Here is a 27,718-nt window from a genome sequence, read left to right as displayed (position 1 = left end):
TGGTATTAGTTTCATCTTTTAGTCCTTATCATTAGATATATGAAGTTGATGCTTAAATCAGATTTTCACACATGCACACATGCGTGTACGCATGCATGCCTTAGCCTGAGAGAGAAAGGTTGCAGCCATGACAATTTGAAGGGAATCTGGGGGTGAAAATTATCCCCAGACCAGAAAGCTGCTCATAATGCTTCATTTAGAGTTTACTCCACTAAAGACATCCAGGATAATGGTGTTAAACCAGGAAATGCATTAAATCTACCACACAAGGACAGAACATGCTTCCACGGGGTTTCACAAGGCTTTGGTCAATCTGAGGCTATGTAGAAAATGTGACTGAGGTGACCAAACCCAAAACATTGAAATTAAAGATGTAATTGTAGTGTATGTTACTTTGGATATAACATAAGTTGGCCATTGTAAGAGTTCTATTAGAATGGGTGAAGTAATACTAGAATTGTTGTGATGGCTTCAGAGAAGGAGAGAGAGAAAGAGAGTGGGTGACATTGAGATGGTAAAATGCCAGTTGATTTGAATCCTGAATGAGAGAAAAATTAAATCTGCATTTGTATTTGGAGAGGGGTTGAAATACTAATTAAGACAAGAAGTGAACTTCTCAATATTTGCAAATACTTTAATATGTTCACCTGAATTTTGATAATGTGTATGCATTCATGCTTCCACATAAAATAAAAGAATAAAATCAGATTATACATGTGAAAATATATCTATTATCTTCCTTGATTCTCCTTGACTAGATGTAGTAACAGAGGAAATAGGGTCGGTGTGCATGCTTAAAGGTAAAATTGAATTGTTACATATTCACTCCTTGCCAACTTGGACAAAAAAAAGTGAAGAATTTAAAAAAGAAACCCTGTCATTATTATAACTTGTCAGTTTGATGGAAGTTTTTAATTTAGGTCACTTTAAAACAGGGAATTTGTATCATAGATCCAGGGGCAGTTTTAGGTGGGTTGCTATCAAAATGGTTAAACAGTAGAAATAACAAATGAGAAGGAGAATTAGAAAAGAATGGAAAAGATAGTGTGTGAGTGTGATCTGTTATACTTTAAAAACGTTAATAGAAAACACAGTACACAGGGAGTTAGTATTTAAATCACTATACAGGTAATAACATGGCTGCAGAGTCAGCAGAGAATGGGATGCATGCCCCATTCCTTGTGGCATGGGATATGTATGTAGTAGCTGTCTGTGGTTTTAAGTTTGAATCCCACAAAAATCAACTTGGCCTTTCATTTCTCTTAGAATCACTAAGGTAAAAAAACCAGGCTGTTGGGTTGATAAAATTGTTAAAGGAATGGGTAAAATGCCTTGTGGTATTCTTTCTGGCTCTTTGCATTGTGTCCTTGGGGTGGTAGACATAATTTGTCACTCACTGCTTAGCCTTTGCATACTTTTAGTGGAGTTCACTCTGTTGTAAGCATTTGAGCCAGATCTCCAGTTAAGGGATAACTTCCTATTCTCCGCCCATGAAACTGAGGACCTTTTAAAAATCATAAGCACTGCTCTTCCTTCCCTGAAAAAAAAAATTATGTAATATGTAACATAATAGCACTAAGAAGATGTTTGTACAGAATATTGACTCTTTGTAGACAAAACCTTATTGATGCTTCTACTATAAAGAAAACTGGATCTAGGAGATAGCAAAATAGTAAGAATGCAGTTTTTTTTTTTAATTTTGAATGAAATATCAGAATCTCAGACAATGAAAAATGTATATAAATTCTTGAAAATATTTGGCTTTTTCTGGCATAAAAATGGTAGTCAGTGGATTGTTCTAGTCATAGGTTAAGCAGCAGGGCCAGTTGATTTGTACTTTTATCTTTTAACCATTTCTTCAAGTGAAAGTGGGTGGATAAAATACAAGATTTCATATTATTTCAAGCTTTGTATAAATTTCTGGAACCATTTTGTCTGTGATTGAGTGAGTAGTGAGAGTAGTGAAACATACTTAATAGCAGAGTGCTACAGGATTCATGATCTTTTTAGCATGAGACTTTAATCATGTTCCTTATTCTGTCACTATTGAGAGTTCACAGGAATGCAGGCTTATTCCATGACCCACTTTATTATTTGGCTCTTTGTGTACTTGTAGTAGGTCTTACTGTTATGAGATTTCAGGCCTTACAATATGGGGATGACTCCTCCCTTTTTTCATTCCAATAATCTACTCTAAACTGCATTAAAAAAATATATATATATATAAAATAGATATTTGAGTTCAATATAATTTTTCTGTATTTAATTCTTACAAGTTTTATTACCAAACTCAGTACTTTTCAAAATCTTTTATTAATGTCCAATTTAAATTGATTGTTTTTCAGGTTTTCTGTATTCCAATAGAAAATTTAATTTTTGATTTAGACAAAGTGACTGAACTTTACTAAAATTACCTGACTGTGTACATTTATTTGCCAGTATGAATAGTAGGGCATCAAGCTGTATTATTTAACAGTATTTAAATTAAGTTCATCCTTCTCTAGTCTCAGTTAACATACCAGAGTATTAAACTTAATATCTTAGAGTATTTAGGTTCATCCTTTGGTGGCTTCAGTCAAAACTCACTGATTGATTTTGTTACATTGATCGATTTTGTGACATACATGAATTTATTCAATCAACTTTATCCTCTCTCCTTAAAATCTTGGCCTTCTATCTAATCAAGAGAAATTAATAGTTAAGAAAAAAAAAGCTTCAGGTACAAAATCTACTATAACGTTTATGGTTCCTTGAAATATTTAAGCATTATATAATTTCTGATCTTGTGCTAATCAAGACAAAAATGATGTATGTTGAGATGTGATTAGTGTTCAATTGTCCAGTTGTTATTAGTTTTTAATTAAAGCCATAATTAAAATTGGTTCTGAGACACAGGAGTGGTTGTGTAGTTGAGAAGTTTGTTTCTTAACCATGGGTCTCTTCTGCTATAGACCTGGATCATTCAGTATTTTGTGAGGAAATTTGATAGAAAGAGAAAGAAGCTCTGTATGTGTGAATGTTTCCAAGTGTCTTCTATAGCCCTGGGCCATCCAATACCTTGTAAAAGAATTCGTTTGAAAGAAACTGAAAGAAGCCTATCATGTGTGTATTGAGTATTTACAATCTTTACTGAGCTGCAACTACAAACAGTGACATCACTATTTTTAGATGGGTTGCTACCAGTAATGTTTATTAACATTTCCTGTCAACTTTCAGCTAGTTGTTAGTGACAGGAAGATTATCCAGCTATAAAAATCCTGCCCCAAAAACCTCATTGTCTAATCCATGCTAACATGGAAAATAGATGTTGAACTAACAAAATAGAAACCAACTTTTTGAAATAAGATCTGCTTTCACCTTTTGCAATCTGTGCCACTGTCAGATCTTGAGCTCCATGATATAAATCTTCACCATAGTGCCACCAGTTTATTCTTGTATGTGTACTGAGCAGATTTTCTTTGATTACAAAAATTAGTTACAGTCATTCAACGTTATCATTTGATGGTTAATTGTTAGAAGATACTTATTTCTGCTTATTTTTTCTCTGATCTCAAATTCTTTATCAATTTGTTATGATTTATTTATTCATTCTTTTGATTTATTTTCAGTAAAAGAAGAAAGTTCTAAATACAGTGATGATGAACAAAATAACTTGTCGGCATTTCTGGGACCAAACCTTTGGGAGAAATCCAGTGGTGCTGATTTCAAACTGGAGTACATGGATCTTGATGAATTTCTAGTGGAGAATGGTATCCCTCTTGATCCGGTGAATGATTCATTAGACAGTAATGACAAAAATACTGCGTCAGATGTTTCATTGGACAGTTTTGTACAGTCACCTGAGCAACTCAACTTAAAAGGTTTGTACTTGTCTTATTTTTATACATCAAGTATTCACATGTTTATATGTTCACATTTTGTTTATATGTTCACATTTTGTTTATATGTTCACATTTTGTGAACAATAGCAACATTGATTATTGGCTTCCTGCCACTGATTCAATGTATTTACAATGGCAATGGTAACAAAGGATTTTCAGTTCAACTTGAGCAAAACAAATAGCATGAGGGACTACATTCAAAAGAACTGGAATATGGATTTTATCAGTGATATTTACACTTTTCATACAGAAACGTATCCTCATGTATACACCATGGGTATTTTTGCACAATTTTGGTCTACCAAATTCCACTCACAATACATTGATTCACCTAAGTTTATAAGCAGAAGACACTTGCCCAAAGTGCTGTTGAGTAGGAATGAACCTGGTGCCTTATGGCTGTGATGCAAACTCTTTAACCACACATCCATACCAGGTCCTATATGTTTTGTACAAATTGTCACCATTAATGTCCATCAGAGATAAGACCCGACTACATGGTAAAATAATTCTACAGATGTTGGTTTCAGCCTTACCTTTTTGAATGTTTGAATGAATTTCCCCAGTGAAAAATATTTCAGTGTTGCTGAACATTTCCAGCATGGTGGTTCAGATTATTTCACTTAGTTTCTCATATCCTGTAAACTTAGGTTTTATGTCTTTTATCTAAATTCATTGACAATATAAATATAATTGTCTGTGAGTGATATTGATCTATATATATATATAAATGGCAAAATGTCTGTGTGTGCGTCCTTTATACAAATCCACAATTTTTCAGTTAGAGGGCTCGCACTTTCTATGGTCATTAAAAACCGTCCAAGGTGGTTGTGCACATCTTTACATTTCCCCAGTCACCCTGCAAAGCCATAAAAAAATCAATAGAAGTGACTTTTTTGTGAATTTTCTATCCAAAACCCAATCAAAATGCCTGAAACTTGATACACTAATTGAATGCCAGCTAGCTGTATGTGATTGGTCAAAGATTTGGACAGTACTCGCGTGTATGTGCACACACACGCAGCTGTATATGCATGCACTAGCACTATGACCTGGCGTTGCTGGGTCATAGTGCTAGTTAGATATAAAGATATTAAAATGTTCATCAACTGATGATTGAAAAAGAAAATCAATGGTATAGAATATTTAACTTTAAATAGATTTAAATCTTTATATTATGCTTTACATTAAAGATTGAGAGGGAGGGAAAAAAATTTACTTTTCAGAAATACAACACAGAATACTAAACTTGACCTCAGTAGTACATACGGGCATATGGCATAGTGGTTAAGAGCGCAGTCTACTAACCCCAAGATTTTGAGTTCTATTCCAGGCAGTGTGACTCTACTATTTAACTTACCTAAGAGCAAAAACCACATCAGAAATAACGTGATTACCCACTAAACTTTCAAAAAGCCAGTCTATTTCATGGGAGATAACTCTCATAAACTTTTCAAATTTAAGATAAACGCATTTAAGTTTATTTCTCTGCAACCTTCTTAATCTCACATGTTTGAGCCGAATTGCATACGAAATAATAATAGGGAAATCTTTATTCCTCTTTCTTATTCTTATCCCCAATATGCTTCCACCTGAACTCTGTCTGTCGCCCTCTCTTCCCCCCCCACCTCTCTCTGTTCTTCAACAGAATATTTTCTGGTGAATTTGTGGTTTCTTAACTTGGATGTTGGAACCTTATGGAAAGTACTAGGTATTAAGAGGGGCTGTGATTTTACTTATAAAGAAAATTATTTAAGTCAGGTACAATACTTACATTTTAAACACATTTTCAAAACAAATCTTTGTCAGGATTAGAAGATAAAGAGCGGCTAACCAGCTTCCATGCCAGTGGCACTTAAAGGGCACCATTCGAGCGTGATCGTTACCAGCGTCGCCTTACTGGCACTTATGCCTGTGCTAGTAGGGTGCCAAGAGCACCATCCGAGCGTGATCGCTGCCAGAGCAGCCAACTGGCTTCCATAGCCGTGGCACGTAAAAGGGCATCATTCGAGCGTGATCGTTACCAACGTCACCTTATTGGCACCTGTGCTGGTGGCATGTGTAAAAGGATTCGAGCGTGGCCGTTGCCAGTACTACCTGACTGGCCCCCGTGCTGGTGGCATGTAAAAAGCACCCACTACAAACTCGGAGTGGTTGGCGTTAGGAAGGGCATCCAGCTGTAGAAACTCTGCCAGATCAAGACTGGAACTTGGTGCAGCCATCTGGTTTGCCAGCCTTCAGTCAAAATCGTCCAACCCATGCTAGCATGGAAAGCGGACGTTAAACGATGATGATGATGATGATATCAAGAAAGGGACAATAAAAAATTGAAAATATTCAGAAGATGAACACTCATGTATAAGCATATAGATATTTATATATTTGCAAAAGAAATTTACATGGAGTACAAAATATACAGAAAACTAAGTGGAGAAAGTAAGGTAATTCAAGCCTGACAACTGTTTCTGACAGCTTGGAATTATGTAATAGCTGTAATGCTCATAATGGTGGATGTAGTGTGCAAAAAGTCTAGGATATATGTGTGTGTGTGTGTGTGTGTGTATTACACACACATACACACGTACTGAAGGAAATCCTGATCCTCCCTTTCTCTAAACACTGTGCCCCCTTTATTTCAACCCCCATGAACTCACTCTCTACCCATGAGGGCACTACCACTCTGGTTAAGAACCACCAGTCTAATGATATAGTCATAAAATGTTAATTTATCTGTGAGAAATAAATATATGTTTCTGTGTCTAGACTCATCAGCTGTTTTTCCTTCACTCTCTCAAGATTTCATTATAAATATATATTTGCATTTTTTTTCTCCCTTTTCTTCAGTCAAAGACGAGGATCTTCACAGTGTTTCCTCAGACTCTACCGCATACAAACAAGAAGACAATGAATTAATACCAGGTGAGCTCCCCTATTCTGATGGTAACATACATGATGTTTCTTCTTGGTTTAGTGAAATTCTTGTCAAAAGAATGTTTTTCTTCACTTAATGCTGTCTTCATGTCAGCTAAGCAGTAATAATCAACTGAATTCACCAATTCAGATGGACAGGTATTTTTTTTTTTCTTATACAATGGGTTTGAATGAAGACTGATACTGTTAATGTTCCTTTTGGATTATTGTAAGCCAACAACTGTAGAAAAAATACGAGCAAGGAAGGAGTTCTAGAGAACTGAAGCTCTGAGATGAATGGATTAAGTATATTGATTGATGCAGGACCTAGGAATGGGATTGACTACAACACAGATGATAAGAAGGGAGGGGAAATGAGGGAATCAGGAATGGCAGAATGGAAGTGGCATGAGGCCTGCCAGCTGAGAGGCAGAGGCCATTAGAGTGGTAGTAGAAAGTAGAGGAGACAGAGTATATTTACTTACTGAGTGAGTCTAAGATTTTTATACTATTTTATCTTTGAAGAAATAGAGCATAGCCAGAAATCACTTTTGATTCCCCTTGACTATATGTAGTAACTGAGGAAATAAGTTGGGTGTTTATGCTTAATGGTGAAAATTAATTACATACTAATGTCCAACTGATGCCAGCATGGAGTATAGATATTAAATGATGATGACAAAGCTGACCGTGTTTTTTAAAAATGGAAACATTGTTAGGGAGAAGGTGAGTTTCTCCATAATTCAGCTCTCAGAAAGTAAGGTTTAGGAAAAGTACCTTTTTTATCTTTAAGTTAGGAGGGAAGGCATTGCCATCATCCTTTACAGAGCCCCCAAGACTGGTGGGAATTGGTAAGGCACCGTCAAACTAGAGACCTAGCTTGATTACTTTTGATAGAATGAACTTCACAAAAGGTATCCAAAGTAGCAGGTAATGACATTAAGCTGGATAACAGAGTAATCCTTTAGCATTCAGTTTACTCTGTTGATTGTAATTTATATTTATTAACACTGTTTTGAATTAATCATGTATTATCTCATAGTTTCATGATTTTGATGATATGACTGTTTATTTTTAGGATAATATTGTAAGGTAGGTGTGAGAGGTTGAATTTGGCTAATTTAAACCTAAAATAGATAGAATAATTGGGTTGGATATGGCCAGTTTGAATGCTAAAGAGTTAAGTCAATAACTTAGGTAGGCTACAGTTGAATTGAATACAAAGAACCAGAATGCAAGGCATTCAGCCTGACATTAAAATAATAATGAAATTATTGTATACAGTGCTCAGGTGCACCACAACTTGTCAAAAAGTGCATATAAAGCATGTGCCTTAATGTACAAATGTTTGGAAATCGAACAGTGTTTGAGTCAGATACATGCTTGCGTGTGTATGGAGGGGAGAAAATCAGGTGTAGTGTTGGCGAATCTCAGGAAGCATGGAAGTTTTCAAGGATGCAGTGCTCTGACAACTAACAACTGATGCTGGCAGTCTTTTCCATGCTTCTGCAACTCTTCGCGTGAAAAAATGCTTCCGAAAGTCATGGGAGCTGTGCTGTTTTCTGACTTTGTAAACATGTCCACGGGTGTTAGACAGGTGGAGTTTGAAAATGTGCTCAGAGTTATTGTTTGTAAGATAGTTAATAATTTTATGGGTGTCTGCCAAGTCAGCTACCAGACGTCGGAGTTTCAATGTGTCCATGCCCAGATTCTTACAGAATTGCCAGTCTACCACTCTTGTTTGGTTCTATTTTATCAATTTAATTTGGAGTTCATCTGGAGGGTAATCATCAGCAATGATAACAGAATGAAAATAGATAAGTGCCTCCCCTATGTCTGACAAAGAAAATTATACTGTTGGATGAGCACAGACTTTTGTAAAAGCAGGGTAAAAGATCAAAGAGAGATGCCACTTTACTCAGAGTTAATAGTTTTACAATGCTTAAGGATTTAAGACATGTATTTTAAGCATACAGCTTTCTCTTGGATGCAGTCGTGAATGTTTGTGTATTTGTATGAAGGTGTGTGTGTGTGTATTAAGTCTACAGTGATTAAGTACAAGTTTAAAAACATCAAATATTGACACCATAAATGGATGTAATTGTTCAAACACTTCTATTGTTAGGTGACATGCAAAAAAAAAAAAAAAACAACAAAAGACTTCATCAATATTAAGTAACTAACCCTCTAATATTGAAGTAAAATAATTTCTTCAATAGGCTGTTTCTATTGCTTGTTAATGTTTTTTCTTTTCTTTTTCGTTACATTGAATCCTTTTAATATCAGCCCACCTGAGACCACCACTCCATTTGATTCTATCATAAAAAAAAAAATAGATAACATCTCATTTGAAAACATTCATGTTTAAACTCCCACTATAATCTTATATATGACTCTTGTTATAAGTTATATCCAAATATCAACAACATCAAAGTTAGTTACTTTATTAAACCCCTCAACCTCGCTCTAAATTCTTGATTATTTTCATTAAAATACATTGACAATGTATTTCATGAGATATATGGTCACAAAATAGTTACTGAGTGGCATAACTATTTATGATGAGTGGCATATAATATGTTAAAGAGAATCATGTGAAGGCTGTAGTTTTTTGTGTTCTTGTGTTAGTCATTTCTGAGTCATTCTATGAGGAATATATTTTTTATCAAAAAATCAAATATTTAAACTTGTCTTGTCGCCAGCTGAGTGTATATTTTTAAGGGTCTTGAACTCAAATCCAAGCCAACCAATGTGTCAGTGTCCACTGGTATTACACTGGCCTACATTAGTGTCCTCATTCTATTTGATTTATTCAATTGTCAGCAGATTAATATGCTGTGCTGTTACACATTTTACATTCGGTTCTTTGTAGAAGATGATGATGATCAAGAAGATGATGAGGATGAGGATGAGGATGAGGATGAGGATGATGATGAGGATGATGATGATGATAGTAATTGTAATTCTGATGTATTTGAGCCACCAAAACCTGGCAGATCTCAGGTTCCAGGTAAAAATAAATTCTTTTTCCTTGTGTATGTTAATTTTATTTGAAAAGGAATATCTCAGCGGCAAAAATCTTCTAAGAAATCTTGGAATCAAACTCTAGAACTGTCTCCAGATAGAGACAAAGATTCCTTGAAATCATTCAAGTTGATTTTCCAACTGCTTATTTTATTCCTCACAGTTTTGAAATATTTAAGCCAATAATTTTTAGTTATTCTTTCTTAAATCCCAACATATAATTTGTCTTTTCACAGTCTACGTCTTTAGATTGCTTTATTCGTGTTTTCCATATATCTCATGATACCATGCTCCTTGAAAGTTCCTCTTTTGGTCACAAATCTGGACAAGGCTTTTCATAGAAGACCAACAGTTGTCCATGCATGCAAATTTCTTATTTTCATGCCACCAGTATTATCTAAGGGAAAGGCAAGGGCCAGTACAACTTGTCGCCAGTGTCATTGCAGTTGGTGCCGCGAATACCCAAAGATCCAGAACCGATATCAGTATCTTAACAGAACTGGTATTTTTGCTATTCATCTTGAAAGGATGAAAGGAAATATTAACCTTGGAGCAGTCTGAACTAGAGATGCAAAGAGCCAGAACTAAGACTGCATGTTATTCCTCTGCATTTCATTGTAAAATATTATCTAAAAGAAGTGTGGATTTAAATGTTAACAGCAAGCTATATTTTGCTCTACCATTCCTCTAACAAATGAATATTGCCACACATTTCATCATCGTCATCCTCATTCGCAAACAACTGTATACCAAATGCAAACTATGTTAGAGGATAGCTTAGAAAATATCTATTGACAGGTGAATATAAATTTAACAGGATGAAGGTTATTAGTGCACACCATCATCATCATTTTGTATTCATTTTCTGTGCTGACATGGGTTGGAGAACCATGTCTTGCACATGCAATTTCAATTTTGGCTTGGTTTCTATGTCTAGATGTCCTTCCAAACAGCAACCACTTTATAGAGTGTATTGCATGCATTTTATCATGGCATTAGCACTAGAGAGGTTATCATATCATTAACGAGATTAAAAGGTCCTCTTAATTGCACACCTCCAATCATTCATCAATTACTTTGCAGGTTATCCTGAGTGGATTTATAGAGGTACCTACACTAGATATACACAAATGCATCACGATTATTAACAACAGATTGACTTTTTACCTTATCAATACCAGGACAGTTGAATACTCCAAAGATTATTAAATATTATTTTGCCATTCAGCTCCTTAGAGTTTTACACAAACCCAGTTTATCTTATACTATTCTGAATCACTATTATATACGTGTACTTAATTACTTGTGGCGACATTCACCCTGGGCGGGTTGAGTCGGCCTCTTCTACCACCCTCGAGGCATCTCGAACCATGGCAACCCACGCACGACGGTCCTGCACCAGTTCACTGGAGATAGCGAGCCAGTCACAGTTCCATCGGCGCAGGCCAACCACCTGCGGACCCGTGAGCACGGAGAGGTCCTCCTTGATCGTCGTAGCCCAGGTCTTCAGCTGCTCACCTGCACGTTTCCACCAGTTGGGAAGTGGAGTTGGAAGAAGGACATCACGGCTCAGTTCACCCACCAGACGCCTACATGCATGGCCAAACCACCGCAAGCACCGTTGCAGAAGGACAGATGGGAGGGGCCGCAGAGACAGGTGAAGTCGGAGATTGGCGGTGCCAACTCAATCCACCCGATGGCAGCGAAGAATGCATATACATGTCTAAAACTATATCTACCTATTTTAACATAAGGTTAACATAAGTTTCATAATCTATAGCATTAAGCCAATGAGATAAACATTTCTTTCTAGCTGAAAATTTATCGTAGGTAATAATCCAAGTTGATCTGTGGGTATTCTCAACAGGTAAGTAAACTGAAGAATATAGTATTAACAATCTTGCATAATAAAACAGCAAATATGAATTCAGGATCTGGTGGTTCAGTATCCTACAAGCCTACACAATTTGTCTACCTAGATAAGTTTTATATAGATGATCAATTATTTAGGTATCAAGACTCAGACAAAATTTACAAAGCAATTTCTTTGTATTTTCTCATTTGATATCTTTCAGTATCGTATCTTCCAGCAATATTTTATGCACTTTCAGCAATGTCATTGATATATGTTAATTATTGAATGACTTTCTTTAAATTTCAGGTAAAAATGGTTTTGACCCTGCCAAGCGAAAATTTTCATCAGATGAACTGAAGCCTCAACCACTTGTCAAAAAATCTAAGAAAGTAAGTTAACTCTTTCACATTCACATTTTTGTTGGTTTTCGGGTGGTGGTGGTGGACTGGCAGAATTATTGGCAGAGTGTTGGACAAAATGCCTTACAGCATTTTCTCTGCCCCTTTACATTCAGGGTTCAAATCTTACTAAGGTTGACTTTGCTTTTTATCCCTTTGAAGTCTCTTAGTAGCAGTCAAATAATGAAGTCAATGATATCAACCAGGCACCTCCACACAAATTTCAAGCCTTGCACCTACATTTCTTTCTAATTTTGGTTCAAGGCCAGCAATTTTGAGGAGAGAGGAAAGTTGATTACATGAACATCAGGATGGAACTGGTACTTATTTTATTGATCCTGAAAGGAATAAAGACAAAGTTAACCTCGGTGATGTTTTGAACTTAATATGTAACAAGCCAAAAGGAATAGCATTTAGCATTTGGTCCAGTGTGGTAGCAGTTCTGCTTGCTCACCACCTTAGGCTTTGTATCTTTATTAGAAACAATATTCCTATAGATTTCAGTCAAGTTAGAAACAATCAAGAATTTGAATGAATTTAATAAAATAATTTTTTGCCATTTTAAAGATCTCATCTCCCACCTCTAACTTTGTCTCTACTCCTCTTATTACCCAACACTCCCCTCCTCTATCTTCACTTCCAATAGCCTTGTCTTTTCTCATCATATTCTTGCTCTGTTCACCCACCTAGCTCTTCCTTTGGCCACTTCTGCCATTGTCAATCACTCTACTCCTGACACTACCCCAGCATATCCCTGTCATCTTTTTTGTTCCTTCCACCATGCCTCACATTCTGCTCCTTCTGAAGTCATTGCTCTCTCTCTCTCTCTCTCTCTCTTTCTTTCTTTCTCTCCAATGCCCTTCCTCAGTTACCTGCACAAATGTACTCCCTACACTTTCATTTACACCCATCTTGCTCCCCCACAAATACCTATTTCTAGCCTTTCTTTAAACCGAGTCAGCTTTATGCCACATGGATAAGGGGCTAAAGTATATGTAGGAGCAGGCCAGGTTCTTGTAGAAGAGAAAAAATAGCTTACATTTTACCCACCTTGTTATTCAGCTTTTATTGATTTATAAGTCTCATTGTTAAGTATATCATTGAGTTTGATATTTTCTTATGCTTTTGGTGGTTTCAACCAGTTGACTGTAGTCACATTGGGGTACCACCCTTTATGTACAGACAATTTTGTTTTCCATTTAATTTAAGATTTTCTTTTTATTATTCCTTTCAGATATTTGTACCTCTTGAAAGAAAAGATGAAAAATACTGGGCACGGCGCAAAAAGAACAATATTGCTGCAAAACGGTCTCGTGATGCACGCCGTGTGAAGGAGAATCAAATTGCATTGAGAGCCAACTTTCTGGAAAGTGAGAACCAAAACTTGCGAGAGAAAATGGCTAAAGTTCTCAAGGATATGACTCAGATCAAGAAAGAGAAAGATACTCTTAAAAGTGACAATGATTTCCTGCGAAAACAACTGAGCAAGTACAGTTGTCAGTAATAAGACCAAAAAACAAACATGTAATTGTGTAGCATTGTAAATTTTATGGATCCTGATGGGCAGGTTTCATTATCCTAATCTGTCAGAAATTGTAGAGATTTTGGGGAATTGTTTTTTTTTTTTTTTAATTTTCTCTCGGTGAGATTTTCCAAACATTGGTCACATAATTCTACACACATTATATCAATTTCATTTCTCACAAACTTTAACATGTAGCTTTTATAAAGTGGCATGAACATATTATGACTAGTGTTATAAAAATGAAAAAAAAAGAAAAGAGAGCATTTCTACCTGGCATGTATGGGTTAATCACATTCAGTTTTACAATATTAAATATTTTAAACTTTCTTTAAAAATAACTCATCAAATACTTAGAGAGGAATTCAGAAAGAATGACAAATGTGGATGCACATAGACATAAGCATACAAAGAAATACATGTACACACACACACACACATGTATATATAATGCTTCAACAGAAATATTGATGTTTAAGCTGAAATTAAAGTCCATCAATTGCTTGTGAACAGCTACTTGTAGTAAACATTGATTTCTTATGTAGGCAAAAACATGGGTATGGGTGGATGGGTGTTATAACAAATTGACTTTCATGCCTTTTTCAAGGGGGTTGGCAAACAGTGTGAAAAGGGGAGTATCTACAACTGGAAATTAAAACCAGGTTGCTGATTAAAAAAAAAATCTATACATAATAATTCTTATTAATATGTTCGTTTCTTGCCATTTTATGTCAATCTCTATTGACTGCCCATTCATTGGGTCAGTGTTTCCAGCATTGTTGAGACTACCATTTATTGCTTCTGCATAAAAAAAAATTATCTTTTTTCTCATCAGAAGTTATTAACATTTTATTAAGTATTTCTTCATTTTTTTTTTCATTCAAATTTTGTTTCTACTCCATTTTATTGAAATCGGTATTTTTATATTTTATTTTTCTCAATGCATGACTTAGAACTAATTCATCGGAGTTCACTCCATGTACTTGGATTACATATTAAATGCTGCTGGAAGTATTTGAAAAAAACAATTTTTTACTCCTGTTGACCTTATAGATTATACTAATAAATTAATTTAGAATGTTTTACTCAGCTATCAATTTAGTTTCTAGTACAAAGTGCTCTTTTAAATGTTTGCCTTTTCACAATGTAATTCTTTCATATAATAAGGTAGCAGGTTAGTGGCAGAGTACGATGTGATAGACTGCTATTTGTTAGCTTACATTGTCTACAATTCTGCTTTATTAGCCATGATTAATAATGATGCAGCAGAGAAGAACTCCAGTTTTCATTTACTTCTCTTAAGAACTGCCAGTGCATGCAGTAGTCTCTTTTATTTGTTAAGAAATGACTTGTAGTTGTCTTTTGTTAGATTCTAATACTAGAGCAGTACTTTTCAACCTTTTAAGAATGGCAACACAATGTTATTTCACTAAAAATGAAATCCCACACACACACTATATATATATATATATATATATATATATATATATATATATATATATATATATATATAGTTAAATATTCTATAGCCATTAAGTATAAAAATATTTGGGCTTGCATGTCAGCGTGAACATGTACAATCAAAATATTTTTAATTGGAATCTTCAGATCTGAGAAATGAGACAAAATGTTCTAGCATCAGCTGATTTCACAAGGATAGACTGCTTGGAAAGCACTGTTCTAGACTTTGGATGACAATGAGCCAACCAGAATCAGATTAGTTCTTGAAATTATTATTTAAAAATTATTATTAAAAATTTTTTTCATCAAATGCTTCTCTCAATGCTGTCAGGTGTCGACATTATTCTCAGGTATTTCCTTATTGTAAACAATGGAAAATCCACTGAAAAAAATGAATATATATATATATAGATATATACTTTTAAATTTCATGGCATCAACCATTAGTTTGAAGAAATACTTACTCATTTACTAACTAGTTCTCCTCATTCTTAGGCTTTGGCATGTTCTCCCCATCTTACCTCCATAACTCATTTCACTACTATCTCTGTACCCAACAGCCATGACATGTATTATGTGCACAATGTGAAAACATGAAAAAAAAAACCAACACGTGTTTCTATATCAAATATCCCACATCTTGTGCGTAATATATTTACTAACTTATCTTACAGATATATAGAAATTCATCTTAAAATACCTGTACACTAACAAAACATCTTTACATATTTCCTTTAAATATATATATATATATATGTATGTATTTATGTATGTATATATCATATTGTATATCTATATATCATATATATGATAAATTCATTAGTCTCATTTGCATTTAAAATCTATAAAATATTTGACACTTTTTTTCCCCTAATTTGATTTCTGCATGAAGTTTTGGTATTTTAATTCTTATCTTTTCCTCTGTCTTTTGTAGTTTTGACATATTTAATATATAGACTGGAGAAGTCTTTCATAGCTCTGTGATTTTACTCAACTGCCATTTTTCTTGTAGAGACTCTTAATCACAAATGAACTTCTGGATAATTTTTTTTTTCTCTTGTTAGTTCAAATGTTTTGATGCTTTTATACTTCAGCCATTGTAAATAAAATTGTTTTAAATTGCTAAAAATTTGTTTTAATACTTCTGCTAATGATAATCCCAAGGCCGGAAATTTGGACAGCGGGAAAAATATAGTAAATTGCTTATTGAGTTATTTTATCTTTTCTCTTTTTGATAACTTAAATATATATTTATTGTTTATGTCATAAGAATTTGGAATTTTTGAGAGATGTGAAGTAAATTGCTTTTAACCTTAAACACACTGCATTTTCTCTAGAATTGTTTTCTCTGCCACTGCCCTGTATGGTGACATGATGCGCCTACAGTGTGCTAAAGGTTAACTGTGAAATTCAAAGTAGATTAAGCTATAGATAACAGCATGTAAATATTAGGGTTAAAAAGAATCCTCTTGGATGGAAAAAGTAGAAGGCTGCTCATGGGACTCAAACCCACATTTTCTGCAAACATGACAGATGTCCATTGTATCAAAGCAACCCTTTGGATTTCTCTATCCATTTTAAAAGCTTTATTCTAATAAGAATAAAGCAAGAATTGTATATTGTTTGCATTGTAAGAATTTGTTATTTATTTTTATATAAATTGATAGTCCCGTGTATATTTTAACTTGCATATTGCATCTGTAACTAATGAACAATTTAAAAGCTTGAACAGAAAATAAAAACAATGAACAGTAAAGTGAATTTTAATTTGAAAATACACAGTGACTTGCAGAAACAGTGAAATGTCAACCAAAAGGCTTTGGGGTATGTGATATGGTTCTTTATGTTGTATGTTGCTGGTGTCAGTTTGGCTCTTTGTCCTTCTGGAAATCCAATTCTGTATTACTGGTATTTGTTTTTTCAACATTGAAAAGAAGAAATAAACAATTGACCTTGATAGGATAAAAACTTGCAGCATAACTAAGCAATTGTTTCTAATAAAAGCACAAGGACTGAAATTTGTTGTTGATTGAATTGACATCACTACTTGACTGGTATTTCATTTTATTGACCCTTGACAGATGAAATGCAAAATTAATCTAAGCAAGATTTGAACTCAATATAAATAGCGAAAACAAATACCACAAGACATTTTGTCCGATGCTCTACTGATTTTGCAAGCTACTGTATTTTAAAATTAAAACTCTAACTTAAGCAATATTTTCCATTCAAATTTATTGTAACTTAACTGTTGCTCTATTCTATGGAACTGGTAATGTGTAACTCCAAATAATATTGGGACAATTTATTTTTATTGTAAAAATTGTTTGGAGATCATTGTTTAAACTTTTCACAATGATTTAATTTTGAATTTGCATGTAAATTAAAAATATCAATGAAATGAGAAAAAAAGGCATCGATGGGACAATGCATACCCTCTTTTTCTTTTTCTTTTTTTTACTCGTTTCAGTCATTTTGACTGCGGCGATGCTGGAGCACCGCCTTTAATCGAGCAACTCGACCCCAGGACTTATTCTTTGTACGACCAGTACTTATTCTATCGGTCTCTTTTGCTGAACCACTAAGTGACGGGGACATAAACACACCAGCATCTGTTGTCAAGCAATGCTAGGGGGACAAACACAGATGCACAAACATACATATATACGACGGGCTTCTTTCAGTTTCCGTCTACCAAATCCACTCACAAGGCTTTGGTCGGCCCGAGGCTATAGTAGAAGACACTTGCCCAAGGTGCCACACAGTGTGACTGAACCCGGAACCATGTGGTTGGTAAACAAGCTACTTACCACACAGCCACTCCTGTGCACAGATAAATTTTTTCACAAATTATAGTGTGGCTTACAATGCATTGCTTACCCATGCTTTTTAATTGAACTGAATTAAGCTTTGTAAGTGTTTGACTAAACTTGGTTATCAGGAAATTTGTAAGTTAGATTTATTATTTTTTTGTAAGTATCACCATTATAAATATTTAATCTCCGGTGAAATTAAGAAATCAACTCATAAATAAACGAAACCCTTGAATCCATCACTGTACACATGCACACAGTTGCATGTATGTTTAAAGAGAATCAAATCAAATTTTCATCATTTGGAGCCACTCACCCAATGAGTATTTCTGCCAAATTTGGTGAAAATCCATTCAGCTGTTTTCCTGTAATTTTGCAAACACACAGACAAATATCAAAGACGAGTGATTACAATACCGTTTTCGCTTACACACTCAGGGTACTAATTTTGTTTCTGGCTTGTGGACTTCCTTACTTAATTTCACACCACCACATAGACTATGGATACTTCTAGCAAAGTCCACTTTCTTGCAAGCAGTCAAGCCAGTTCTCCAGTTTTAGTTAACTTCTTCCCTTCCTGCTACCAATCTTGGAGGCCCTGAAATGCTCCATAAGAACTGGGTTTCTATTGCTAAGGCATATTAAATATGAACAAAATTTCCATTTTGCAAAGATAAGTTTCTCTTGTTTACTGAATAGTCTTTCTCTCTTATTTAACATTAAAGTTGTTTAAACAAAATTTGCTTAGTTTCCAAAATTCCTTGGTTTTTTTTGAAGTACTAAACCTATATTCTCATTACCTATCAAAATAATAGAAATCTTTCATGGTTTGCCTGTCCTGATTTTCCTACAAATTCCTACAATTGGACTGTCATATTAAGACATAATAGTCTAGGAGAGACCAGATTATTACCAGAGTTAGGTACATGTTAGTATCAAGGATCAGTGTTACCTTTTTGAGAATGTTTCCACAATTTCTGAAACCCTGGATATATCCTCAACAAGGAAGTGTTACCGATATCTTCTTGGCAATAATGTACTGCTATGTATGGTGGCATCTTAGGCAAGTGTTTTTTACCATCACCTCAAGCCAAAACAAGTCTTGTGAATGAAATTGCATATCTGGAAACTGTGCTGAAGCTCATCAAATTGCACTTGTAATTCAACAATACAGCTTTGTCACACTGATATTACCTGAAGATTACATTATTCATCTTTTATCTTTTACTTGTTTTAATCATTAGACTGTGACCATGCTGGAGCACCACCTTGAATTTTTAGTCTAATTAATCAACCTCAGTACTAATTTTTTTTTTTTGTTTAAGTCTGGTAGTCGATCTATTGATCTCTTTTGCCAAACAGGGACGTAAACACACCAATACCAGTTCTCAAGCGATGAAGAGCAACAAAAACTGACACAAAGACACACACACACACACATATATATATATATATACAACAGGCTTCTTTCAGTTTCAGGAGGTACTACTGCCCTGGGTCAAATTTTGGTACTAGGCCAGCAATTTCAGGGAGGGAGTGAGTCAATCATACTGACTCCAGTAGTCCACTGGTACTTATCTTATCAACCCCGAAAAGATGAAAGGCAAGTTTGACCTCAGCAGAATTTGAACTCAGGCAATGACAGGAGACTGAAACCTTTGGAGATATGTTGTGATTGAGAAGACCTGGCAACTAAAGTGAGATCGCAGCCATGGTCGATGCCAATGTTGCATGTCCAGCCCAGTTAAGAGTACCCCTGATGCATCAGGCAATATGATATGCTTGAGAAGACCTGTTGAGTCAAGTAAAACCAAAATCATAGCTGTGGCCAGTGCCCCCTGACTGGTTCTTGTGCTGGTGGCACATAAAAAGCACTATCCGAATAGGATCAATGCCAGGACTGCCTGACTAGCCCCCGTGCTGGTGGCACATTAAAAGCAACATCTGAATGTGGCTGATGCCAATACCAGCTGACTGGCTCCCATGTCGGTGGCATGTAAGAAGGACCATCTGAACGTGGCTGATAGCAGTACCCACTGATTGGCTTCCATGCTGGTGGCATGTAAAAAGCAGTATTCGAACGTGGCCGATGCCAGTACCCGCTGACTGGCTCCTGTGCTGGTGGTACATAAAAAACACTATCTGAACAGGATCGATGCTAGGACTGCCTGACTGGGCCCTGTGCTGGTGGCACATAAACAGCACCATCTGAACGTGGCCAATGCCAGTACCCCATGACTGGCCCCTTTGCCAGTGGAACATAAAAAGAACTAACCGAACATGATAGACTGGCTCCTGTGCTGATGGCATGTAAAAAGCACCCACTACACTCTCGAAGTGGTTGGCGTTAGGAAGGGCATCCAGCTATAGAAACATTGCCAGATTAGATTGGAGCCTGGTGTAGCCTCTGGGTTCTCTGTAAAAATGTCAAGCCCCAAAAGCAATGGGCTGGGAAAGGAGAAATACCAGCATCTCAGGCTAAAGAAGGTCTTCATTCACATAAGATGTTATCTGTTTGGTAGGATATGAAAGGCTTAGTCTTTGGTTTCAAGATGAAAGGTGTTCTTCCATCAGGATAATGCTCGGCCACATACATCAAGGATGACATTCCAAAGGCTGGAGCAGTGTGAATGGGAAACGATGCCCCACCCACCATATTCACTGGACATTGCCCTATCTGATTATCATTTATTCCACAGTCTTCAAAATCATTTGGATGGGAAAAATATGAATTCTGTAGATGAGGTCAATACTGGAGGAGTATTTTTCGTCACAGTCAAGTGGATGGAAGAGCATTGTAGAAAATGAAAGAGAGTATATTTTAGATTGAAAAAGAGCTTTATCTTAATTTTGAAAAATAATAGAAGTATAAAAAAACCTACATTATTTATGGGATGACCCATTGTACATATACATGTTTGTGGATGTGTGTGTATATATATATATTTTACATGCAGTTAAATATATGTCTGATCATAGAGTAACCAATGATAGATAGATCAAATAAGTAACAGGATGCCAGGTATTAATGTAATACAACTGTTTCAGGCAGCTCCATTTAATCGAACAATGCATGCATTGCATCAATTTAAATATAATGCCATCTTCAGTTGCAAAATTATGGATTTTCAACAGACAAGATATATCTAGTCTGCTACTAAATTTTATCAGCTTGTTTCCCAACTGCATGGTACCTTGGGCGAGTTTCTTCTACCTTAGCCCCATGTAGACCAAAGCTTTTGAGTGGATTTGGTAGACAGAAACTGAAAAATATCTCATTATATATGTTTATATGTATAGTTATGTGTGTGTGTGTTTGGGTCTGTCCTCCACCACTGTTGTTTTGTTTACATCCCTGTAACTTAGTTCAGCAAAAGCGAAGGAGTAAGTACCAGGCTGAAAAAAATTTGTAGTAAGGTATATGGTAAACTTTGACAGATGCTCATTTTGCGCCATTTTGTTAGAAAGCTGACACATCTATTTCTTTATTCTAACTCATTTTGCACTTTATAAATCGTTTCTTGCTATTTTTGTTTAAAGATGGACAAATCGGAAATTTCTTGGAAATACAGCATCACAGACAGCTCGGAATATTAATGGAGTATTTCATTCCAATGTATTAATATACAGCAGACAGTATCAAATTGGTTTTCAAAATTTCGTTCTGGTAATTTTGACCTCACAAGTGAACAATGCAGGCGACCAGAAATAAAGGTGGATAATGACGAACTGAAAGCCACCATTGAGTCAGATCCATCTCAAAGTGCCCATGAATTATTTTTGTTGTCTGGTGTTAGCAAGCAAACACAATTGACTCACCTAGTTCAAATTGATAAAGTGAAAAAGTTGGATAAGTGGGTTCCACATGAACTCAATGAAAATCAGAAACAGCGAAATTTGGAAGCCTGCATTCTGCTACTTTCTCGTCACAAAAATGAATCATTTTTTAATCAAATTGTAACAGGTGATGAGAAATAGATCCAATACAACAACCGTAAATGGTTGGACAAAGATGAGCCACCAAAACATAGTCCAAAAAGCAAAATTCATCAAAAGAAGCTGATGGTGTGTGTTTGGTCTGGCACAGGTGTGACCCATTATGATTTCATTAAACTTGACTCATCAGTCATGGCCAAAGTATACTGCAGCCAACTGGAGCAAATGATGCAGAAACTTAAAAAAAACAGCCAGGATTAGTCAACAGATCCACTCCTATTTTATTGCAAGACAACGCTAGACCACACATTGCAAAAATGACATTGGTGAGACTACAAAAGTCAGAGCTGGAAGTTCTCCATCATCCACCATACTCACCTGATCTTGCCTCCATTGACTACCACTTCTCCCAGAATTTGGATAACTTTTTTCAATTCACTCAACTAAACTTAGAAATCAGTTTCATTTTGCTGCATATCTGATTTGGAGATTGATGAAGGCTCTTAGAGTCAGTGATTCAAAAGGTTATGGAACTTAGGGAAGCATAGTAAGGAGAACAGTAATACATAACAAAAGACTTTAATTATTTAACCCTTTAGCATTCAGATTAATGTCAAATGGGATCTTTTTGGTTTGAACGACAGTTTTTAACATAATTTCTAGGTAACTAAAAAATTTTAAACTTCGTATACTTGTAGAATGTGTTTATAAAACATCTTTTTCTCTTGGCTTTCTTGAGAAAATTCTATAGCTTGTAAGATATTTGTTGTTTTTTTTCTTCAATTTCTGCAATTTCAACCAATCAATTACGTCTATTCAGGTAAAAAGCATTCTGTGCCGTATGAATATGTCCCTCGTTTAAGAAACACATTGGGTTTATTTACATTTGTGAAGAAAAAAAGATACCCTTCCCCCCACCCCTAACCCTAAAATAGATTGAAATGCAATAGATCGATACTAGGATCATAATTATGGGTGACAATTTCATGACATCGCTAAAAAAAACTGCCGTTCAAACTAAAAAGATCCGTCAAATGTAATATAAGGCAAATTATCTCCCTTCGGTTTCTTAGAATGTAGACTTTACAACTATTACGCAGCATCTTCATATCTTAAGATGGGTTATCACATCACTGATCACAAATTGATTTTATGAATCTATTTATTACCAGTGCAGTTTCATGATTACATCAACTCTTTTCAATTCACTCAACCAAATCCAGAAATTGTTTCATTTTACTGAATACATGATTTGGGGATTGATGAAGGCTCTTAAAGTCAGTGATTCAAAATGGAACTTAGGAAAGCTTAGTAAGGAAAACAGTAGCACATGAAGACAAAGCATTTTGTTAATTATTTAACTCTTTAGCATTCAGATTACTGTCAAATGTAATGCTTATTTATTCACATAGTTTTGAATGAATTGCATGTCTGGTAGCTTCAAAATTTCGATGAATCATCATCATCATTTAACGTCCGCTTTCCATGCTAGCATGGGTTGGACGGTTCGACTGGGGCTTGGGAAGCCAGGAGGCTGCACCAGGCCCAGTCTTATCTGGCAGTGTTTCTACAGCTGGATGCCCTTCCTAATGCCAACCACTCCGTGAGTGTAGTGGGTGCTTTTTACGTGCCAGGCGAGGCTGGCAACGGCCACAATCAGTTGGTGCTTTTTACATGCCACCGGCACGGAGGCCAGTCAGGGCGGCGCTGACAACGGCCATGTTCGGATGGTTCTTTTACGTACCACCGGCACTGGTACCACAACTACAATTTCCATTGATTTTTGAGTGATTTCAAGAAAACATGCTAAGGAATTTGCCAGCTTGTTACCCTAATAATAACTGAAATCACTCTAATTTTTATTTGCTACTGTAGTTATCAAAAAGTTTGGGAAATGAACTAATGATAATTATGGAAAACTGACTGATTGAATACAGGCACTTTGCACAAAGAGACATCTTATCCTTTTGTCATCATGTTTTTTTTTCAGCTGTTTTGAATTTTGAAAATAATTTTATTAAGTTGGTATTTAGAACTTAAATTAACGTAAAATTTTGTATTATAGAATTGGGGATGGTATCAAAGGAGTTAAAGATTTGAATACTATAAAGTTCCAAGACTCAAGGATTCTAGGTTGGTGCATTGGCAGGGAAAATGCTTTGCTTTAACTTCCTGAATTTAAAGTTTTCCAGATACCAAATATTTAGGCCAATATAATTGACTACACACTACCCTTAAAAATGTATAGCCTTCTGCCTATGTTAGAAATCAAGATTTAAGAAGATTAACAAATGGGATGTTTCATATCTTTTTTGATTTGAAAGAACAAGTAGAATTTGCAATCAAGAGACAACTAGTCAGTTTATGAATCACTGAAAAGATTGTTAGTGTCACACAATATTCTAGTAAATTAGCAGTTTTTATAGATTATTGTAACTATATTAAAATAAACCTAGCAGTACTTTTGGAACAAGCATTATTTAATTTCACAGACCTGTCTGTATTACATATTATAGAGAAAAATCTGAGGAAACTAGTAGTAGTCTGCTGACTGGCATCTGTGCTAGCGGGGTGCCAAGAGCACCATCCAAGTGTGATCGTTGCCAGAGCAGCCAACTGGCTTCCGTACCTGTGGCATGTACAAGGGCACCATTTGAGCGTGATCATTACCGTCGCTTCACTGGCACATGTAAAAAGATTCGAGCAAGGTCATTGCCAGTACCGCCTGACTGGCCCCCGTGCTGGTGGCACGTAAAAAGCACCCACTACACTCTCGGAGCTGTTGGTGTTAGGAAAGGGCATCCAGCTGTAGAAACTCTGCCAGATCAAGATTGGAGCCTGGTGCAGCCATCTAGCTCGCCAGCCCTCAGTCAAAATCGTCCAACCCATGCTAGCATGGAAAGCGGACATTAAACGATGATGATGATGATGAAATTGATGAGTTTGAAGAAGTTTGTATAGCATAGGGGAAACTAGAACTCTATGTTTAGAGAACGAGGCTTCATTTTTTCAGTTGAAAAATAACTTTGCTGTTACCAATGGTATATCTATTACTTCCCTACCTTTTTTCTATACAGAACATGTATATGCTGTCAACTAAAACCACACCATGCAGCTGACTCCACTTTTACAGTACTGAGGTTTGCCTTGTTCATAGTAACTATCAAATTTGTACAATAACCCTGAAACCATAAAATATAGACTTGAGTAAATAAGTCAAGATCAAAACATAGGCACTACAGTTTCACACCACATGGACAATCCTCAGCTAAAACCGCAATAAACAGGTTCTTAGTATTTTAACCTCCAATGAAATTTTGCAGCAACCTGCAACATATCCTTAAAACGATGATAGTTACTATCAAAGTTAATAATTTGTTTCATACAACCACACCTTCGTCACAAAAGCCTTAATTTTCTTCTCAGAGACATAATACTTTTATACAAAGCATGAATTAACTTTATACTTAAGCAATACTCATATTTGGGATGATCAATCCATTACAAATATGCACCTTCTCAACTAAAATGATATCAGGCCAACTGCTGCACCTTAACCCCTTAAAACATCTAGAGATTCAAGGAGTTGTTGCACTATTGAACATATTTAACCCTTTTGATACCAACCCAGCCAAAACCGCCTCTGGCTCTGTAGGACAAATGTCTTGTTTTCATAAGTATTGAATTAAAATCTTCCACCAAACCTTAGTCACAATTTGTTTCCAACACTAGCTTAATAACTAAATTCTTTTATTAAATTGTTATATTTAAAATTAATTAAATGAAACACAGAGCATCTCAAAATAAATACGGTAACGAAAGGGTTAACATGAATATCTATATGGCTGTCCAATTTGCCAAAATGGCAGCCAAATCTCCCTCAAATCACTGAATCAACAAAGAAAAAGAAATGACACATTGAATAATGTAATCTTATCCCTTAAAATGCATGATGGTTATAGCTGAAATGTCTAACTAGTCCCACTTGGGTAAGGCATTTCCAACTCATTATGTAATCACATTAGACTAAATATAACAACACTATTTTTAAATCATTAATCTTACTGCACAAACACAAAAGAACATTTAAAAAGAGCATCATCAATAACTTCAATGACCATGTTAATCACAGAAATGTGGTTATTTGAACAGAAACCTCAGCCGTTTATCTATTTCTTGGAATGTGCTTGCTGCTCCACTAAGTTTTACAGCAGCATTATCTTTGGTTGCCACTGGAGATCAAGTGAGGAGCCAAGCTAGACTTCAGTTTCTTGAGAGACATAAGAGAATGCTTGATTAATTCATATTCTTAGTTGGACTAGGTATAATGTATCACCTGACTGCAAGTTGACTTCAATGCTCTATTGCTAGTTTATCTTTAGCACAACTATTGCTGTATTTTAAGTTCACTTTACAACTATGTGGCTTCAGGTTCAGTCTCACCTTGCAGCAACTTGTGTTTCATATTAAAGCCCCAGTTATATGAAAGAATCTGGTAGACAGAAAATGCAAGAAACTTATAAAAGTGTGTGTGCATATGCCTATACATCAATCTTTAGATATTTCATGCTCTTATATCTCCACCCAAACCAATATCAGTATGGGAAAATGGATGTTAAATTTTACTCTTGGAAACTGCAAGGTAGATATCAAATGGTAGAAATCTTGTCTTGTAATTCAGACAGCTCAAGTGTCAATTTCAGAACACAAGATATTACTAGAGATTATACAAGAAGTTCCTTGATGCCAAGTGGATTGCACCAAAATTCCGTCCAGGGCAAGAATTTAGAAGCTATGTTACATTCATACAAATAATATTTCCACCTTACTGGGGTTACAGAAACAATATTCAAGTCCAAAGAAAAATTGTTGATCCATATATCTTGTCCCTAGAATGCTACTGCATTTTACCAACTTTACAAGTAATTTCATAGTCTAATACAATTATAATGATGGCTGACAACACTTTGCATAACTGCTTTATAATATCTGTACTTGGATGTTAACCAACCAACAAATAATATGCAATGATTCTCTACTCACCACTTTGATCCTTGTAAAGTTGCTTTAATCCTTAAGAGGCCACAAGTACATTAAAGTCATTAAGTTCAACACCTAACTGCTATTCTGTTTCAGTGAAAGAATTTTCCACATTTTAAAATCATCTGAATATTGCTCTTTTGATAAACTTAAGATCCTTAACTTTAAAATCAATTTTTCACTAATATTCCTACATGCTGACAGTGATAATATTTCACATAAAATATTAGTTTTATTAAACTAGCCTGGGTTAACTGGTTCAGAAATACAATAACTTTCCGTGCAATTATCCTCCTTCCTTCACACTGCCAACTACTATGCTAGAATAAATAAAATGTTTCTATTGTAATATCAGTAACATTCATCACTTTCTTCATAACTTAAATGTAAGCTATAAAATTGACATCCTCAACACAGTAGCAGATGTGGCTCAGTAGTTTGGTTTCAGTCTCATTGCACAGCATTTTGGATAAATGTCTCCAAATCTATTCCAAGGCTAACTAATATCTTGTCAGTGAATTCTGGTAGGCAAAAACTATATGGAAGTCTGTCATATATACATATATGGACTTCTGTAATTATATATACATATTATATATAGGGTAATGGGTAAAGATTCCCTTCAGTCATGAATGACCAAGGGATTGCATCTAGAAAGTTCCCTTCCGAGGTACAAGTCCAGGCAAGGTTTTTTGTGGAAGCCAACAATCACCCCCTCTTCATGCTACTGATGTTGTCCAAGGGGAAATGCCAATAGCATTACAACTGATTGAACTGGGGTAAGAACACAATATACAACCTGGTCCAGGAATCAAACTCCTAACCTCATCAAACATGATGCTCTAACTATTGAGCCATGTGCCTTCTCATATATATAT

The 27,718-nt window shown here is 35.4% G+C and overlaps 1 protein-coding gene across 10 annotated transcripts in view; it reads left to right on the top strand.

The window, feature by feature from the left end:
• Positions 1–14,261, top strand: part of LOC115213110 (thyrotroph embryonic factor) — an 84,533-nt gene extending 70,272 nt beyond the window's left edge. For 9 of the 10 annotated variants that reach the window (XM_036504137.1, XM_029782038.2, XM_036504133.1 and 6 more), the window contains 5 exons: positions 3,609–3,860; positions 6,726–6,800; positions 9,664–9,801; positions 11,977–12,059; positions 13,303–14,261. In XM_036504137.1, the coding sequence (XP_036360030.1) occupies positions 3,609–3,860; positions 6,726–6,800; positions 9,664–9,801; positions 11,977–12,059; positions 13,303–13,572 (818 nt within the window). In that variant the 3' untranslated portion in view covers positions 13,573–14,261. The remainder of the gene's footprint in view (positions 1–3,608; positions 3,861–6,725; positions 6,801–9,663; positions 9,802–11,976; positions 12,060–13,302) is intronic. The other variant, XM_036504132.1, reaches the window with a different exon arrangement.
• The last annotated feature ends 13,457 nt before the right edge of the window (positions 14,262–27,718 follow it).

This window comes from Octopus sinensis, linkage group LG6 (assembly GCF_006345805.1).
Source record: "Octopus sinensis linkage group LG6, ASM634580v1, whole genome shotgun sequence".
NCBI classification, from domain to species: domain Eukaryota; kingdom Metazoa; phylum Mollusca; class Cephalopoda; order Octopoda; family Octopodidae; genus Octopus; species Octopus sinensis.
This window is presented reverse-complemented; position numbering and strand designations above follow the sequence as displayed.